The sequence below is a fragment of the Terrapene carolina genome, unplaced genomic scaffold (assembly GCF_002925995.2).
Source record: "Terrapene carolina triunguis isolate 2854851 unplaced genomic scaffold, T_m_triunguis-2.0 Scaffold210, whole genome shotgun sequence".
NCBI classification, from domain to species: Eukaryota; Metazoa; Chordata; order Testudines; family Emydidae; genus Terrapene; species Terrapene triunguis.
In genome coordinates, this window is record NW_020664561.1 from 50,996,342 (window position 1) to 51,015,640 (window position 19,299).

The 19,299-nt window shown below is 47.5% G+C and overlaps 1 protein-coding gene across 3 annotated transcripts in view; it reads right to left on the reverse strand.

Moving 5' to 3' along the window:
• LOC113404953 (adenylate kinase 4, mitochondrial) overlaps positions 1-19,299 on the reverse strand; it is a 70,739-nt gene that overhangs the window by 20,956 nt on the left and 30,484 nt on the right. Inside the window, exons 1-2 of one of the 3 annotated variants that reach the window (XM_026655689.2) lie at positions 13,597-13,689; positions 12,924-13,105 (exon numbers count right to left, since the gene is read on the reverse strand). The exons of 1 other annotated variant lie outside the window; for it this stretch is intronic. In XM_026655689.2, coding sequence (XP_026511474.1) covers positions 12,924-13,068 — 145 coding nt within the window. In that variant the 5' untranslated portion in view covers positions 13,069-13,105; positions 13,597-13,689. Of the gene's footprint in view, positions 1-12,923; positions 13,294-13,596; positions 13,690-19,299 lie in introns of those variants that run through there. One more of the 3 variants, XM_029912326.1, reaches the window with a different exon arrangement.

The following is a 19,299-nucleotide window of genomic DNA, read 5'->3' on the forward strand; positions in this document are numbered from 1 at the left end:
CCCTGGGGGTGAGAATTGACCAAACCAATGTCAATTTACGAAATCCACATCATCTTCATCCCTGAGTCAGAGATTAGTAGAATGAAGGTATTTATTTATCATCCTCCCGGGAGGTTATGAGGACTCAGGCTGTACAACACTATCTGTTCAGATTTAAAATGACACAGATAAAGGAATGCCTGTGCCCCAGCTCAGGTGCCCTTGCCACAAGTTAAAGCTACATTAGTAGCACATTCCCATCTATCCAGGTTTTGCTGCCTGGACTTACATGATCAACTCAAGATCTCCCATCTCAGATTCCTAAAGCAAATCCCACCCCCAACCCTCTCAGCCCTCCACCCAAAGCCTGGTCAACTAGATGGGACTTTGTACAACACCCTCAATGTCAACAAGTTCCAGCTATTTCAGACCAGGGGAAGTGAATTCTATATTTGAGGGCCCCCTCACAGAGCACATCCTGTTACCAGGTCCCTCTCTTCTGTAGAGGGGGAGACTCAGCTCAGGTGCCTCTGCTGATCTCTCCTGCAGCAATATCACATGGGGAAGAGGGGCAGTCCCTCGGGTAGGATGCTCCCAGACCATTTAGTTCTTTGTAAGTCGAACACAACAGCTTATATCATTCCCAGAAACAAGTGGGCTGTCAGTGGGATCCCAGAATTCTAGTGTCAGAGGCTCAAGGCAAGATGCTCTGCTTTTAAAAGTGAGCTGATGCATTCTGCACAAGCTTCAATTTCAAAGAGAGATTTAAAGTGTAGCCCTATATGGCACATACTACACAGTCCAACTGGAAAGGTGGGAGAGGCCTGGATACTATTAGTAAGGTCCATGTCTGTAGAAGGGTTCGGTTGGGGTCACCCCTCTCTGGGGCGGCTGGGAGCCAGGCCGCCTCCCTACTTAGGTCCAGGGAGTCGGGGAATTAGCCTGGTGAGGTAGGAAACAGTCAAGGGTTCAGGCCCTCAGGCAGGGGCTGAGCAAATAGTTCAGGAACAAGCCCAGGCCCTGGGTCAGGGCGGGGCAGCAAACAAACTGGAGCTCAGACCCTCAGGCAGGGGCTGAGCAAATAGTTCAACAACAAGCCCAGGCTCCTGGTTCTGAGCATCTGGGGCGAGGGGGAGACTGCCACCCGTAAGTGGGGTGGCAGGGGAGGACGCAGGCCCGCCCACTCCACTGCGTCCCAGCCCGGGGCCCTAACAGCGGCAGGCAGCCTGCTGCTGTGTCAGTGGGGATCCTGGCCGCAACACACTGACATCGGCTCTGGGTGTGCCCCAGCCAGACTAGGGTCGGCTGCCCCCGGGCTACTTCCTACCTCCCCCTCTAGCAGTACCTGCGTCTGGTCGGTCTCCTCCACGGAATCAAGCACCATGGGCTCCTCAGGGTACTCGGCGAGCGGTAGGCTTGGCAGCTCCTCTGGGTCGCTTCTCTCCGGTAGGCTTAACAGCTTCTCCGGGGTCTGGTCGTCATCAGGCCTTAACTGGTATGGCCAGTCCTCAGTTCGGTCACAGGCTGCAGGAGTCTCCCCAGCGGGAGCTAGGCCCCCAGCGTCTGGCTTCTCCGGCAGCCAGGCAGCTTCTGAGACCTGGGGTGGGGCTTTTATACTTCCTGTCCTGCGCTTTGACCTTTGGGGGGGGGGTGGGTGCAGGCTCCAGTGGCTCCGCCCACTTCGGGATTCAGAGGGGCTCGTCCCTTTCTGGGGCAGCTGGGAGCCAGGCCGCCTCACTACAGTGTTCAACAGGAAAGGAGCCGGCCAGCATTCTTGCCAGATGCGGGTTTACTGACATAGTTGCCATGAACTCGGAACCTAACCAAGCCACCCCTTCTTCTACTGCCCAAATTGAAAGCCTTGGTAGTGGGCAACTATCTCAACTAAATACCCAAGCTGCTGCCCTCATCTCACCATAGTCAGTTCAGCTTTATGTAAATTAATCCTCAGCCTACTTGCTCTCATCAAGACAGTGGGAAAGACATTCAGTAGCACCCTAGGTTTGAGACGACAGATGATAGCTCTAGTCTTAACTTTAAGCACATGAACAGCCCCTCTCAAGTGGATGAATGCTCAGCACTAAAAAAAAGCACCACTTCTTTTAGGAGCCAAACTATCGGTTTGTATTTTTAAAAATCTTGGCTCCGTGGTCATTAATTTCTCCAGCAAATGCCACAAGTAAAGTATTACTAACTTAACTGAGGTTTATGAACTACTGCAGAGTCACAGCACAAAGACAGTTAACCAGATTCATGATGCAGGAAGCATATCCTCTTTCATACGTAGGATATTTTCTAAACTCGTAAGTGGACTTTATAAACAAGTTTACAAGCCAGTGAACAACTAGTTACACATTTTCTGTGTTAATAAGTGTTATCTAGTACAACAGTCAGACCAATAAGGTTTATATAAAACTGTTTACTCTCAAATCATGATTTAAAGACTTCAGTAACTTAGCCAGAGATTGTATGTCTATTTTTAGGAGTGGGTGGGCAAGGTTCTGTGGCCTGCAATGTGCAGGAGGTGAGATTAGATTATCATGGTGGTCTCTTCTTGCCTTAAAGCCTATAATACTTGCTACCTTTAAGAGAACCAAGTTACCAGATTACATTCTCTGACCTCAAAACTTGTGGCACGCAGGGTGGCTTCCTTATACAGCCAGTTTCACCTACACTTGGCACGATCTTTTCTAGGTCAGAAGGATAACTCATGACTTGCAGAGATCATCCATAAACATCCAGAGCAGAACACAAGCTCCATCAGAGAGAAGGAAAGATCATCCCAAACTTCCCCTCAGTATTGTGGTAGATTTTAACAAGTGGTCTCTGAGCCATCCTCCCCACTTCTGATTTACATTAGTGTAAATAGATTTACATTTCTGCCCACTCTATGACAAAAAGTCAATACAATAGATTGTTAGAGAAATACTCTTTTGAAGAGATGTGTGCCAGTCTTTCCTTTGTGTGGCAGCCCTTATTACCAAGCTGTTAGCTACCTACATAATGGAATGGATATGGCAAGTCACATTATTTCACTTAACTGGCAAACTTGTCTGAAGTTTCAAGAGTCCATCAGGATCCAAGCACCAACAGGTAAAGTTAATTATGAGGAGACTGAAAGAGTTCAAAAGAGCCAGAGAAGTATTAGAAGCTGGTTATTTACAGCTACACAAGGGTTGTTTGTAAAGGGCAAAACAGTTGAATTTACAGTGATGAGAGGTACCAGCTTGCCTGACCTGGAGGATTATCTTTTCAATCCACTAAACAAGCAAAGCCTGGGCAGTAATAGTGAAAGGTTTCTCCTGAACTGCCATGCCAGTGTGGCTCAGCACTGGGGTTATGATCACCCCTAGATGCAAGACAGTCATTTGGGATCCAGGCTCATTCAAACCTTAATTTCTCTGAGGAGACCACATATGAGGGGCTTGTAAAGTAGACACCCACATATTAGGCATTGGGCTGAAACCAATTTATGTCACACAGGCCAAAACACCACTGATAGCTAACTACTTTCAGTCCCTTCTAGAGGAAAGTCTTAGACAAGCCACAGCTCCAGGCACAGAGAGCTTGCAGCTCAAATCTGAAATGGGTCAAAGTCAGACACTGGATTCCTAACTGCCTGAAGTTTGGATTTTGAATCCCTACATTGGTTTACCCAGTCATACAGAGATGAAAGAGAGATCTGGACAAGGAATTTTGGCTGAGGCCCGATCTTTTCTGCCTTTCTTCCCCCTCAGAGGGGGAAGTGTGGCCATGCAGCTGGTGGACACAATTGGGAGTAAAAGACTCCTAGTCTAATCACAACTGTTCCATGGCAAGTCACTATCTACCTCACAAGGGTGTAGAAAGGATTAAGGATTGAGGAGAACTTTGAGAATGAGAAGAGATGAGTAATCTGAGCCACATTCAAACCAGTGACTAACTGATGAAAGAATCAGCAGCCCATACTCGAGGGTGGATGGCTCAGGTCACTAGTAACTATTTGAGTATATTTTTCCCCACCCTAATTAGCAGTGGGCCCCAAACCTGAAGAGCAAGTATAAACCACACCTGTGAACTCGAACGGAATCTGACTAAACTGCCTCAAACCCAAACTGGATGACTCAGGCCCCTCTTTTACGTCAAGATTTATTGTTCTCCAACATACTCAGATAACATACTCCAATTTCTCATGTTGTACTATTGCTAACTTGACTGTTAATTCAGTACTGTTAAAAAAAAAAAAAAAAAAACAATCCCAGCAGCTTTGTAATGTATCTTTATGACACAGAACCTGGGTTCTACCCTATTTAACCAAGCACCTGAACAGAGATAGCTGACAGAAGCATGTTCATTAATGCTGTCTATTGTCAGTAAGCTTGTTACCTTTTAAGACAAATAACGTTTTAAAGAGATCACGCATAGCTAGACATAGAAAGCAGAAGCAGGGAGTTGAATGATGCAATTAAAGTAAGAGACATAGACAAGCCACTCACTTGGAGGATATTTGACTCACACAAACCAGAAAAATTCAGAAACATGCAGCCTTTTGGCAGAAAATTAAACTTGAGTTTTAATAATCCCATTATACAAATAACCTGTGAAGGACTCATGATTCTGCATTCTTCCACAGATCGGTGTCTATTACAATGTTCAAGCCTTTCATTGGATGGAAAGGGCTCAATCCTGCATAATTAAGTACCATCTGAAGTCAAGAGAAATGGAGGGTGATCAGCAGCAACACTTGTAGCCATGTCTCTACTCCCCCAGCTCCTTGCTGTTGTAAGAATGTCTTCTTCAATATAGATGCATTTTCACTCTCAATGTTCATTATGTTCAGCACTTTGCAGGATCTGATCTTTATTGACTAATTGAGGATATGAAGGCCTCAAAGATGACTAAGAACAACAGTTCTAACAGAGTGGCCAGTAAACATTACAGATATAAAAAATATTCTGGCTTTTTCCTATAGCTACTTCAGATCACAGGATAGTTCCAGCTGAGCTCCATCTCCTTGCACTGCAGGTTCTTTATTGGACAGATAATTGAACAGTTAGAAATCCAGATGGCATCAGATTATTAGCATGGGTAGAACCATCCCCTCCAGTTTTAAAAGCAGGACTAGAAATGTTGTTGTTTGGAAAGAGTTTCCATCCAGATCAAGCAAGACTAAAGGCTGGTAAGTCGATCCCCAATAGATCGATTGCTACCCGCCAATCCGGCGGGTAGTGAAGACGTGCCCTTATTATCTAACAACTACAGCACAGCCTGTAGGTCACATATTAAAAAGATACTCAACTGAAAAAAGTTCACGCTGCTGTCTGAATGTTATACCTACTTTTGTTACAAAACAACTGAAAGTTGAGGGGCAAAACATTTCTCTGTTTCGGTTTATTTTGTGCACTTAATGGTTGTGTATATTCAGTTTCACTGTTCCCCCTGTACAGTGAGTCAGTTTCCTCTCTGGGTAGGACTTTCAGAGTAAGAGGAGAAAACAACATTTTGGGGAAAAAGAACTGATTGCCTAACCATAAAAGTCAACAGAGTAATTTGGGGGCCAATGTAAGGTATTTTTCAAATCATTTCTTAAAGTTCATTGTATTGTCATAGCACCAGTCATGGACCAGGGCCCCACTGTGCTAGGAGCTGTACAAAACACAGAACCAAAACGCTGGCCATGCTCCAAAGAGCTTAGACTCAGTCTACTTATAACACGACAGATGGATGCAACGGGCCAGGGAAGCACAAGGAAACAGTGAGAATACTAATTAGGGCATGGCTACACTTGCGAGTTAGAGCGCATTAAAGCAGCCCCGGGCGCCCTAACTCACAACGTGTCCACACTGGCAAGGCATGTAGAGCGCCCAGACTCCGTGGCTGGAGTGCTCCTGGTAATCCACCTCCACAAGAGGCACAACGCTTGGTGCGCCCTGACTGGAGTGCTGCAGCGGCAGTGTGGACACCCTGGTCTGTTAATGCGCTCTGATCGGCCTCCAGAAGTGTCCCACAATGCCTGGTCATCACTCTGAACTCTAATGCCCTGCCCTCGGGTGACCAACCATCAGACCAGCCCTTTAAATTCTCTGGGAATTTTGAAAATCCCCTTCCTGTTTGCTCAACCAGGCGTGGAGTGCTCTCAGTGCATCTTTCCAGGTGACCATGCCTCCATGCGCCAGGTGATCCCCAGTATGGAGCAATGGCGAGGTGCTGGACCCATCCGTGTTTGGGGGGAGGAAGCTGTCCAGTCCCAGCTGCGCTCCAGCCGTAGGAATTACAATACCTTTGGGCAGATATCAAGGGACATGATGGAAAGGGGCCATGACCGGGACGCACTGCAGTGCAGGGTTAAAGTGAAGGAGCTGTGGAATGCCTACCCCAAAGCCCATGAGGCAAACCGCCACTCCGCTGCTGCCCCCATGACCTGCCGTTTCTACAAAGAGCTGGACACAATACTTGGGGGTGACCCCCACCGCCACTCCAAGTACCACCATGGACGCTTCAGAGCCCAGTGCAATAAGGCAGGAGGAGGAGGAGGAAAGCGGGAGCGAGAGTGCTGAGGAGCAGGAAGACACCCCGGCATCCCTAGATGCATGCAGCCAGGAGCTGTTTTCAAGCCAGCAGGAAGGTAGACAGTCGCAGCGGCCAGTGCTTGGGGAAGGACAAACACCAGAGGAGGTTCTCGGTAAGCGGCTTTTATTTTGGGAAGGAAGTTATTCGGTGCGGGCTCTTGGGGTGAGGAGGGTTAGGGCTGCATGCATGCCTAGATCCGGAATAGGGCGTTGATGTGCTCTCTCACATCACGGTAATCGGCCTCAGTGATCTCTTCAAAGGTGTCATGCAGAAGCTGGGCAATGTGCTTGCGCAGGATTCTTGGGAGCGCTACTGTGGTCCTTGTCCCAGTCAGGCTAATATGTCCGTGGCACTGTGCCGTGAGGGGTGGGGGGACCATTGCTGCACACAGGCAAGTTGCATATGGGCCAGGGCGGAAGCCGCATTGTAGTAGAAGACCCTCCCTTGCTTCCCAGGTCACCCTCAGCAGCGAGAGGTCTTCCAGGATGAACTCCTGTGGAAAATGTGGGGACAGCGTTCAGTATAGGAGCCCCCTGCAGCTGTTGGCTCTCCCCAAAGTGCAGAGCCCCAGAGAACAGTACGGCAGTGAAACAATCAGTCCCCCCTCGACCCTGTGCTTATTCACCATTTTGGGGCTCCTGTGAGTTATGTGCTCTCGCTTTGAGACGCGCAAATTCTGCTATTGTGTAGACTGTGCTTATCTTTAAGTACGGGGAAATCATTGTTCTGTATGGTGTGAACAATGCTGCCTCTGTTAAGTGTTGCATTTTGCCTTTACAGATGCAACCTTGAGATCTCAGCCGTCCGTGTTATCACCAGCAGAGAGACTCCAAAGAATTAGGAAGAGGCCATGTAGAAGCAAAGAAGACATGCTGCATGAAGTAATGCAGAAGTCCCTTCATGAAAATCAAAAAGCTCAGGAGTGGAGGGAGAGTGAAAGGAAGTTCCGCCAGCAGAATGCGGAGCGCCGGCAGCAAAGCACGGTGCACCGGCACCAAAGCAGGGAGCGGCTGATAAGCATCATGGAGCACCAAGCGGACTCGATCCAGGCACTCGTAGCCATGCAGGCGGAGCCCTACCACGCCCGCCCCGCCCTGCAGCCCTTGTCCCAAAACTCTTTCCCTTGTGCCCCCATGTCACCTCCAACCCACTTTCCCCAACATCCGGGTTCTTATCACCACCAGCTGCCTCCAACACCTGTAGCTTCACCACCCAGCCCTGCAAACTATGACCCTTACCCACTGCACTCAACCCCTATCACCATGCAGTATAGCCATCCTGAAGCGCAGCACTCATTGCACAGCACTACAGACAGGAAGGCTGAGTATGATAACAGAACATACGCAAATCTGTGATTGTACCGTTCCCCACCCCACCCCCTTGCCCTTTCTGCTTCTCAACAGTGTGTTTCTTTTCAATAAATGTTCTTTTAAATAAATGGCTTTTTTGGCTCTGAAAACATTCTTTATTATTGCATTAAGTAAAAGATACCTTAGCCCAGGAAAGCAACAGACACTGCAAGTCAGCATAGCAAACACAGATTCATACTAACATTGGAACCACTGCACTTCACTCCCGTGCAGGGCACCAAACATTACTGGTGGCTTTCAGTCTCAAATTGCTCCCTCAAGGCATCCCTAATCCTTGCAGCCCCGTGCTGGGCCAATCTAATAGCCCTGCTCTCTGGCTGTTCAAATTCAGCCTCCAGGTGTTGAACCTCTGAGTTCCATGCCTGAGTGAATCTTTCACCCTTCCCTTCATAAATGTTATGGAGAGTACAGCATGCGGATAACCGCAGGGATGCTGTCATCAGCCAAGTCCAGCTTCCCATACAGTGCGCGCCAGCAACCCTTTAAATGGCCAAAAACACACTCCACAGTCATTCTGCACCAGCTCAGCCTGTTGTTGAACTGTGCCTTGCTGCTGTCAAGGCTCCCTGTGCAGGGTTTCATGAGCCATGGCATTAAAGGGTAAGCAGGGTCTCCAAGGATCACAATGGGCATTTCGACTTCTCCTACGGTGATCTGGGAAAAAATGTCCCGTCTTGCAGCTTCCTGAACAGGACAGTGTTCCGAAAGATGCATGCATCACGCACCTTTCCGGGCAGCCTACATTAATGTCAATGAAACGCCCACGGTGATCCACAAGCGCCTGGAGAACCATGGAGAAATACCGCTTTTGGTAAACGTATTCAGAGGCTAGGTGGGCTGGTGCCAGAATTGGAATATGCATGCCATCTATCGCCCCTTCACAGTTAGGGAAACCCATTTGTGCAAAGCCAGCCACAATGTCATGCACGTTACCCGGCGTCACGGGTCTTCTGAGCAGGATGCGATTAATGGCCCTGCAAACTTGCATCAACACGATTCCAACAGTCGACTTTCCCACTCCAAACTGGTTAGCAACTGATTGGTAGCTGTCTGGTGTTGCCAGCTTCCAGACTGCAATAGCCACCCACTTCTCCACAGACAGGGCAGCTCTCAATGTCATGTCCTTGCGCCGCAGGGTGGGGACAAGCATATCACACAGTCCCATGGAAGTGGCTTTTCTCATCCCGAAAGTTCTGCAGCCACTACTCGTCATCCCAGACTTGCATGATGATGTGATCCCACCATTCAGTGCTTGTTTCCCCCAAAAGCGGCATTCCATGGTGGTGAGCATGTCCGTGAATGCCACAAGCAATCTCGTGTCATATGCGTTACGCGAGACGATATCTTCGGACTCCTCACTCTGAGTTTGAATCTTAAGGAGTAACTTGACTGCCAAACGTGACATGCTGGCGAGACCCATCAGCATATTCCTCAGCACTTCGGGCTCCATTCCCGCAGACCGAAAGGGAAGACAGAGCGCGCAATACAAAAAAGTTGAAAGATGGCGCCAAATATGGACGGAAGCACGTGGATTGCTGCCATGCGAAGCGATGCATCACGGGGTGTTGGGACAGGAGCCAGAATGCCCCGCACCACTCGCCCCCTTCCCACAAGCCACAGCGCCAGAATGGGAAGAGGTGCTCTGTGGGATAGCTGCCCATAATGCACCGCTCCCAATGCCGCTGCAAGTGCCGCAAATGTGGCCACGCCAGTGCACTTGCAGCTGTCAGTGTGGACACACTGCAGCAATTTCCATACTACGCTCTCCAAGGGCTGGTTTAACTCACAGCGCTCTACATCTGCAAGTGTAGCCATGCCCTTAGTGTAACAGGCAGCAGTCTTAGCATATAAGATGCCGAAGTTGGCTGTATCCATTTAAATTACAACTAGCACAAGACCTCTTTTAATGCCAATGAAGTCAAAGCTCTCAGGAATGTAAACTGGACATGGAAACTGCAGGCATCCCACATCTTCCTGTCCCTCTAATTTTTAGTTACCTCAGTAAGAATACTTCAGGGGAAACTCACACCTCTGCTCCTGCACAGAATTACATCTCCAGTGAGGCCAGCAGTTCCAGATTGAAACCCAACAAGATCTGCTGCCCACTTATCCATTCCAAACGGTTCCTGGGCACCACAAGATCTGTGCTGTTGTGCAGGAGCTCCAGTGTGAACCTCTTGAGGGAGGAGAAGAAACTCACATTGAAAGGGAAGGAGTGTGACAACGGAAGAAGGAAAGGAGACTGGATTGAAGAAGGAACAGAAACTCAAAATGGGAAGGGGGGGGAAGAATAAGGTGGTAGAGGGAAAGATAGGCAAAAATAAGAGGAAGTGGAAAAGGGACGTGAACAGTCTACCGTAAGAGGAAAAATACTGAGATCTAGGCAAGGCTTACAGTAGAAACTTTTGCTAGTATATCAACGTTGGTTAGGTCTGCAGTGTTTTCTGCACCACCAAAGCCCTAGTGCAGATGCAATTATAGCTGCATAAAGATGCTTGTGCCAGTATAGCTAATTATGCTCAGGAAACCGGTACAATTAAGCTATACCGGCAAAAGCATTTTTGCCAGTATAAGCAGTGTTAATGCTAGGAGGGTTTGCCTGCACAGGTACCAGAAAACCTCTTCTAGTGTAGACAGGGCTGGCTCCAGGCACCAGCTGAGCAAGCTGGTGCTTGGGGCGGCAGATTGTTGGAGGCGGCATTCTGCCCAATCCTAGGGCCGCATGGCCCCTTTTTTTTGTTTTGTTCTTGTTCCACTCCAGCCGCCCTGTAGGGGGCGGCGGCGCGGAGAACCAGAGCGCCCTGCAGGACAGTCCTCTTCCTTCCCTCCCCGCCGACCGGAGCGGAGCCCTGGCAGCAGGCGGCGGCGCAGCGGGAGGGGCCGCGTGGCAGCGCCCCTGCTGTAGCCCTGGCCGCCCCCTTCTCTCTCTCTCCCGCCCGCCCCCCCCCCCCCCCGGCGGTCCCCCCGCCCCCGGCGCCCCGGGGGCCCCCCGGGTTTTTTTTTGGCTTGGGGCGGCCAAAAAGCCAGAGCCGGCCCTGAGTGTAGATCTAGCCCTAGAGAAGCGAGGCAAGAGAAAGAAGGAAGAGATAGAGGAATAAGAGAGTGCGACTGCTAATTCAAGTGGTATTTACATAATTACCCACCTTCACACCTGAAAGTGAATAGCTAATATTGATGCACAAAGGAAATAGATTCTGGGATCTTCACTGAAAGTTCTATACAGGGGTGATAAGTAGCCCCTAGCTTGCGTACACTGAGCATACTCCACTGCTCTGTTAGTGAGGGGGAGATGAACTCCCCCAAACAGAGACCACTGAAATTCAACCCCTGGCTCTGTTAGTCTTTTCATTATGAAGCCTGTTTCTGAAGAGTTCACAACTTGACCATAAACACTGGCTCTGAGATGAAACAGCATATAAAAGGCTTAATTCCTAAAGTGAATATTTTCTTTTATAAGTTACAATGCCAGTTTACCATTTATATGTTAGAGGAAGAAATGGCACAAGTTTTTATTTTAGAAAAAATAAAAATACTTCCAGAAGCAACCAAGTTTGAGCCAGTTTCATAATGCCTAGCTCTAAGAAGCCCAAATTATTTCCCCTGCCTAGAGCTGGGAGAACTATGAGGGGCATGGAACTGTCAAGATCTTTTCCCATGCCTCTAGTTGCCCTGCAGCCCATGTTTCACTGCAGACTTTTCTGTTAGTATGAACTAACTCACTCCACTACATAGGAGATAAGCTGACAGGTTCATGTGGTCACAGCTACTGGTCAGACCCCAGCACCATCCTCCACCCTGAAAAAAGAACCAGAGAGAAGTCTCTGCTGCCACAGATGGAGCCCACTCTACAGCACAGCTCCACAGTACAGTACACTTCACTGCACAGATGTGCCATAACCTGCCCCCATGCAGCAGAACTGCACTGGTTCCACTGCCTTTCAAGCCATATGTGCCTGTAGAGGGGATGATGAGATTTAAGCTTTAGGATTTAAAACTAAGCAGACAACCCAGCTGAGATATTTGTAACACTACATGAGTAGGGAGCTATTTTTCACAATGAATTATGAATTGAGGATACATAATATTTGTACTCAGATAAAGCTAGTGTGCAATATTTCCCCAAAACCACAGCTAATAGTGGATGAATGGGCACACAGTAATTATTTATACTGGCTTCTTCTGAACCTCAATTACTATGTATGCAAGAATCACTGTTAACTTTTCAGAGAAAACTATTTTAAAAAAAGTTAATGGTGTTAATGGATTTAAACATGAAAACCAGGAAGTTACAATTTTTCACACCATGAAAAAAAAAACAGGCAGCATACATGATGAATAGTACATTTTAAAAGTTTTAATTGTATTCACTGATATTAGTAACACTGATAAGAAAAACATACCTTTAAACTGCACAGCTGTACTTACTACGGCAGGAAAAAACAGTGAGTGAACTTAACGCCTGTGTATTGCAAATTGTGCAAGGAGGCACAATTGCCTCCTGTTATGGATAATTTGTTGCAGTTTTCATTAACCAAGAACTCTATTGTTTTTGTAGGTTTTTTTTTTTAAACGAGATACATAATGTTATAGAGGTTGGCGTCCTAACTAGATTAAAGATTGGTCAGCCCCATCACGCACCATATTAGTGGACAAAGACTGCATTACAACCTAACAAACGTAAAGAATTTGTTGTTAGGTGCTGTTTCTCTTCACTCCAGATTACATGGTACAAGTGGGTTATGCAATGCACTGAGCAACACACACACGAGCCTGTGTCGACTGGCTTCTCGAGCGACGGTTGCTAGCCAGCGGCGAGATCATTTTGCAAAGGGCCCAATTTCATGGCACAATTCCCCTCTCGGGACAAACAGCGTTTAGGATCATCTGCCCCGATTGATCACCAAGCCATTCCGCCTTGCGGTTCGCTAGCCCAGATGGTCTGCAACATACGGCGCCTCCTGCATGCAAGGAAACACGTAGGCGCCCCTGGGTGAGCAGATCCTCAACAGCTGGGCGTTCACTTACCGCTCTTTGCCCTGATGTTCTCCCGTAAGAAGTGCCCGCTGGAAAGGTGCTGGAGCCCGAAGCTCTCGGCAATTCTCTGGCACACGGTCCCTTTGCCAGAGCCGGGGGGACCCAGCACGACGGCTCGCAGGAGTTTGGAAGCCATCGCAGCCGCTCACGCACTCAGAGCTCCCCGCTGATCCCTACGGAGCGACAGCGACCCCGGCAAAGTTACAGAGCAGCGGTGGCCTGGGAAGGAGCAGGTCCCCCCCCCCGCACCCCTTCCCGATCAGAGACCGCCGAACCCCGCCAGCGCCAGGCCCGACATCTCCACCCAGCAACCCCCAAGTTACAGCGGAGACGCTCGCAAATCGTGCGGGGGGCGCGGGGGGCGCTTTGCACGTGGGCAATTCTCCCCAGCTGCCTGCGGGATTAGCCTCCAACGCGCCGAGTCACTGAGTCCCTGGGGCTCCTTGGGGACCCCCGCCGATGTCGGTACTGCTTGCAAGGGGGACGGGGGATCCTCCTGCCCGCCCACCCTGATTGCACCCACGGCGCTTCCAAAGAGCCACCTTCCGCGGGAGGGAAACTCAACTCACTAATTCTTAGGGGGACTGGGGAGGGGACGGGGGAAACTCCTGCAATATGGCGTTTAAAAAATGTGCGAGGGGTTGTCCCATAACACGCTACTGACCCAACCTAGCACACAGCAAGCTGCCCCTCCGCCTGTGCCTTTAAGCGAAAGCGTGGCGGCTGGGTCCCTTGGCAAATGCAAGCCCCAGCCCCGGGAGCGCGAGCAGCCGCGCGCGCTAGCTCGCTTCGGGCGCTCGCGTTCGCCGGCCCCAGCACTCACAACAGCAGGGAAGACGGCGGCCAGTGGCAAGCTGTCACCAACCCAGCCCCGCCCCCAGAGGGCCTGGCGCAATGGGATTTGTAGTCCGATTGGTGCGTCTCTCCCACGCCCAACAGCAAACTGAACCGCCCACAAGGACTACAAATCCCAGCCAACCCCACCAGCCAGCCGGCCTCCCTCCCAGCTCCCTGTATGAATCTCTTGGGGCTAGGGCAGGGGTTCTCAAACTGGGGTCTGGGACCCCTCAGGGGGTCGTGAGGTTATTACATGGGGGGTTGCAGCATCAGCCTCCACCCCAAACCCCGCTTTGCCGCCAGCATTTATAAGGGTGTTAAATATATTAAAAAGTGTTTTTAATGTATACGAGGGGGGTCGCACTCAGAGGCTTGCTCTGTGAAAGGAGTCACCAGTACAAAAGTTTGAGAACCACTGGTCTAGGAGCAACACTTAAAACCATAAGAATGGCTATGCTGGATCAGACCAATGGGCCATCTAGCCCAGCATCCTGTCTTCTGACAGTGGCCAGTGCCAGATGCTTCAGAGGGCATGAAGAGAACAGGGCAATTTATTGACTGACCCATCCCCTGATGTCCAATCCCAGCTTCTGACTGTCAGAGAGAGGCTTTAGGATACTGGAGCTAAGTTGGCATCATTGACCGCCTTGGCTAAGAGCCATTGATGGACCTGCCCTCCATGAATTTACCTATTTCTTTTTTTAACTCACTTTTGTCCTTCACACCATCTCCTGGCAATGAGTTACACAGGTTGATTGTGTGTTATGTGAAGAAATACTTCCTTATATTGCCTATTTAATACTTACCTGCTGCCTATTTAATAACTCTTAATTGGGTGTCCATGGGGTAGTCATTAACCCATAGAAACTCAGAGGAGGAGTCTGGGGTGGGGGGGAACCTACATTTAAAGACAATTTTTAAAGGGTACCACTCCCACAATGTTGTGTAAGTGGCCCAAAATCATGCATTTGCCTTACAATGTGTAAACTTGCTTATGGTTACTCTTTCAAAACATAATTTTTTTCTTAATCAAATGCTTTTTAGCAACTCCAGGCCATGAGACATTAGGCACCAAATTAGGGGATGTCTCTTAAAGTACAGAACTCAAAAGAGAGGATTCATTCACACACTTCATCGTTGAAAGCTCGTAGATATGTTACACTGGAACGGCATGTTACCACAGGGGCTATTATGAAAATAGCTGTTACAAAAGTGATTTTGCAGACTATGGTTATTGTGTGTGTAGAACATGTGCGCACACACAAAATATTTATAATGTACCAGACTTGCCAAGTCTCATTCAGTTGGGAGAGATACTCCCTTGTTTTGAATGGTTTATAAAGGGAAACTGACAAGTTCCAAAATTACACTTTTTAAAAGCAAATATCTTACTAGTGTTACTAATAACTGTATGGTTAAAACTGAAGGATATTTTTAAATATAACCTTTCCCACCTTTGCTGCTTGTTGATTCCTCCTTCTGCTTGGACAATGAAAACCGACTAGTCAGGTGACTTTCTGGTTTGATGCACTAGCATAATGCTGCAGTATCTGGTAACATGCTTCATGTTCACAGACAGAAATGTTCCCAACATTGTGCAAGTGTTATAAATATCTGTAGTAGACTTCCTTCAAGCCAGGCCAACCATCATGTGGTTCTCCACTCTGCCAATCTCCATCAATACAGTGCCACTGAAGACAGGAATTATTAGTGTAATAACCCCAAGAGCACAAATAGTCTTCCCACTACTCAGTGCCGGCTCCAGGCACCAGCTTGTGAAGCAGGTGCTTGGGGCGGCCACTCCGGAGAGGGGCGGCACGTCCAGCTATTCGGCGGACAGTCCCTCACTCCGGCTCGGAGCGAAGGACCTTCCACGGCAGATCGCGATCGCGGCTTTTTTTTTTGGCTGCTTGGGGCGGCCAATACCCTGGAGCCGGCCCTGCCACTACTGTCCCATAGTGCACAGGTCAATGCTTAGGTGACATGTCTGGTCTACTTTCTGCATGGAGTTAAGCCACTTACCTGTACAAATAATGCTGCACATGCAGGGGTGAAAGTAACTTAAAGGACTTACCAGTACTCCGGAGTCCTTATGAGGGGGTGGGGCCTCTACCGGAAGAGGCAGGGCCTTTAGAGCCCCAGGCCCTTTAAATTTCCGCCAGGGGAAGCCAATCCGCCCCGGTACAGCGCACTGGCTCTTGCCGGTACACCGTACCGGGATGTACCGGCTTACTTTCACCTCTGTGCACATGCAGCTTTTGATTTCAATATGTATTGATGGGGATTTATTTTGCAGGCTCAAGGAATCAGGGAAATAGTTTCTGAGTTCTAATTAATGCCACCACTACTCTTGTTAAAAGTGTGGATAAATCCTAACACGAGGGTGAAAATGTTCATATCTCCCTAGCTCTCTCAGTGTCCTCTCCTCTCTGGGAATCATGGGATCTGGCTTCTATCCCTGGCTTTGTCGTGGACTTGCTCTGTGACCTGGGGCCTTAGTTTTCTCATTTGTAAATGGGAAATTAATACTTACCCACCTTTGTAAAGTGCTTGGAGGCCTACAAATGGAAAAGTGATATGGGTCTGAAATCCCCACACTTGCAATGAGTCCATCTCCCAGATCACATAGCTGGAGCAGGTGAGATGCCCAACCTAAAGCTCCTATCTACCCACCAAGAACCCCGTCTGCAGGGGCAGAGGGAGCAGAAAGTATTGAAATCTACAAACTGCTGAATCCTTGGCCTGTGTGGTCTCTTTATTTAAAAGGTCACCTAGCAATAGAGAGGAGAAGAGAGATACAGAAAGTGCTACAACAGCACTGAATGCTAACAAGATGGGGAATAATAAAAGCTATTCACCCATAGCTGACAAGGTCCAGTGTGAGATTTCATGGCAAAGGTTAGGAATGGGAGATGTTCTGGTCTGTGGGACAAATCAAGAGTCCAGACTAAATGAAGCAGAAGCAGTAAAGGATTAATTATCCTTAGCTGGTGCCTACTCCTTGAAAAGGAGTCTCATTTGCTTCTTTCAGCCATAGGGTGACCAGATGTCCCGATTTTATAGGGACAGTCCTGATTTTTGGGTCTTTTTCTTATATAGACTCCTATTACCCCCCATCCCCTGTCCCGATTTTTCACACTTGCTGTCTGGTCACCCTATTCAGCCACTTGTGACTAGAGTCCAAAGCAAGAAAGTATATACAAAGTTCATCACACAAGGAATCTCAATAATACAGAGCTTCAGCTCTATTTAATTCTGTTGTCAATTCCCAGCATGCATAGGAATAAAAATGCTTGGCTATTATGAAGAGAGTGCACTGCATTGTTTTCCTCCTTTACTAAAGAAAACAAGAAGCATCTCTTTTTTCACACCCAGGGGCAGCCAACCAAAGCAAGGCTGGCTTTAGGGGGTAACTCAAGTAGGCTTCTAGAAAGTTTAAGTAAGGGGTGTCATCATAGTTATATATAGGAAAACGTTCATTCCTATCTCCTTAGTATTCCTGATGTGAGCATAGAATTCTGCCTCACTCAGAATTCTGTTTGACCACACATGAGCCCTGAACTCATGCCTTTCAGAGCGGGAAAGGTAGATTCCAGTGGCATGGTGTTGTGAAATGATTATGGTATGTATATTATGATAAAGCATTTCCTGCAGATCCTATTTTTGCTGATACACAATGTCTCATAATAGTTTTGGTTGAACAGCACAGATGGAATCTGGTAGGGATCCTAGTAGGGTGTTTTGTTTGTTTATTTGCCTTATAAAACTGGCTGTCCCCAAGAACAATTAATACAGCATGTACTGGGGAAACTACCAGTTTTTCAAATGGTGTCATGAAAATTTTGGTGGTAGCAGGTCCTCTAATGGAGTGAGAAAGGAATGCAGACATGCCCATGGTCAACAGCTTTATATTCCCCCATCACTTAGCTCCCTATTATGTTGGGATGAACAGGTTTCCATGGAATTGGAAACATGACTTTGCCATGAAGGTTTTACATAGCTTGTTCAATCCCCTTGCCACTCTGACTGCTGGTATATGCTTTCCTCCATTGACTGCTGTCATGAATTAACATCTGGTGTAGGAGGGTAAGTCTCAAATGTTAACTGACTCAATCAAGTAATTTTGGTCACAATTTTAAGATTTTGTCTAAAGTTTTGGAAATCCTCCAATTAATTTAATATTTCAGGATTTTTAGCAAATTAATAAGTGCAAAACAGGTTTCTTAAAGTTTAACCTTTCAGTCAATGGATGGAAACTCAAAGAGCATTGTGCTTGTACATCAGAGCCAAAAAGCTGTCTATCCAAGCTAATAGATAGCATAAATGGTGAGAAGTCAATCAGATATTTAACGTTTTCAGTTTTAAATCAGTGGTTAAAGTAAATTGAAAGGGGAGGAGCGATCTCTCACTGACCAAAAAGAAAGGAGGGGGAGCTCTTGGCTTTTAACAGAAAAGGGAGAGCTGTGTTCTCCCTGCCTCCTCCCCAGGGCTGGATCTAGGGGCAGGCGACCATCTGGGGTGCCAGCCTTGGAGTGGTGTTTCTGTTGTTAATAGAATATTTGAAGTAAAAATGTTTCCGTTATTCCATATGTGGATTCATTTTTCACTAACCTCCTAGAATGTTCTGGACCATTGCAGAATCTCGTAGAACCTTCCCGACTTTTTGAGAACGACATATTCCTTGAACCTCTTAGAATATTGTCAGCCATGCCATCATAGGTATATAAGGGGCGGGGCATCACCAGTGAGATATCAGAAGACGTGAGAGCACACCTACAGTATTGTGAACCTTGTTTTATTGTGTAACTGTGAAAGTGTATTTGTGTTTTAAGACTTGAAGAGTGTAACTAGCAACTAATAAAGGACATACTTAATGAGATGCCAGAGATATCTATCAAATCCCTGTCTATGCAACAATATAAAATAAATACTGTTATTTCTTTTGCCATGCTTAACATGTAATGTTTGATGACTTTCTAAGACTGCGGAACATAAACTTTTGCTTTCCATAATACTGTCTGTTTTCCCCCGTAGAAAATAAAAGATGCCCCTGAAGAAGCCTTCAGGAGCCCAGTATAGGAACCAAAAAACTCAGTTGCAATCTAGTTTGCAGCAAAGGGCACATTTGATGGGAAATATCTGAAACAGAACAACACAGACTGGGCTTTAGGCATCATCCCAGCGCAGAAGAAATAGAGGAGCAAAGCATAAATGATGGAAGTCCTATTACTAAGGAATTAGCAGATTTACCTGAAGATCAGGAATGGAAATATGAGGAAAGTGATGGAGAATCATCCAGTTTTCGTGGAGGTGTAAAGGAGAGTGGTAATAAAGAAGAATGTGGTTCACATGAAAAGGAGAGTGATGACAAAAAAAATCTGGTTTACATGAAAAGAGAAACAATAAAGAAGAATCAGTCTCGCATGATGACAGAAACAGCAGTGACAAAAATTGCACACCACAGATCTATATATCAGATCCCACTTTATGTCCAGCAATCCTAAACTCTGCCGATATTGATCGTACAATT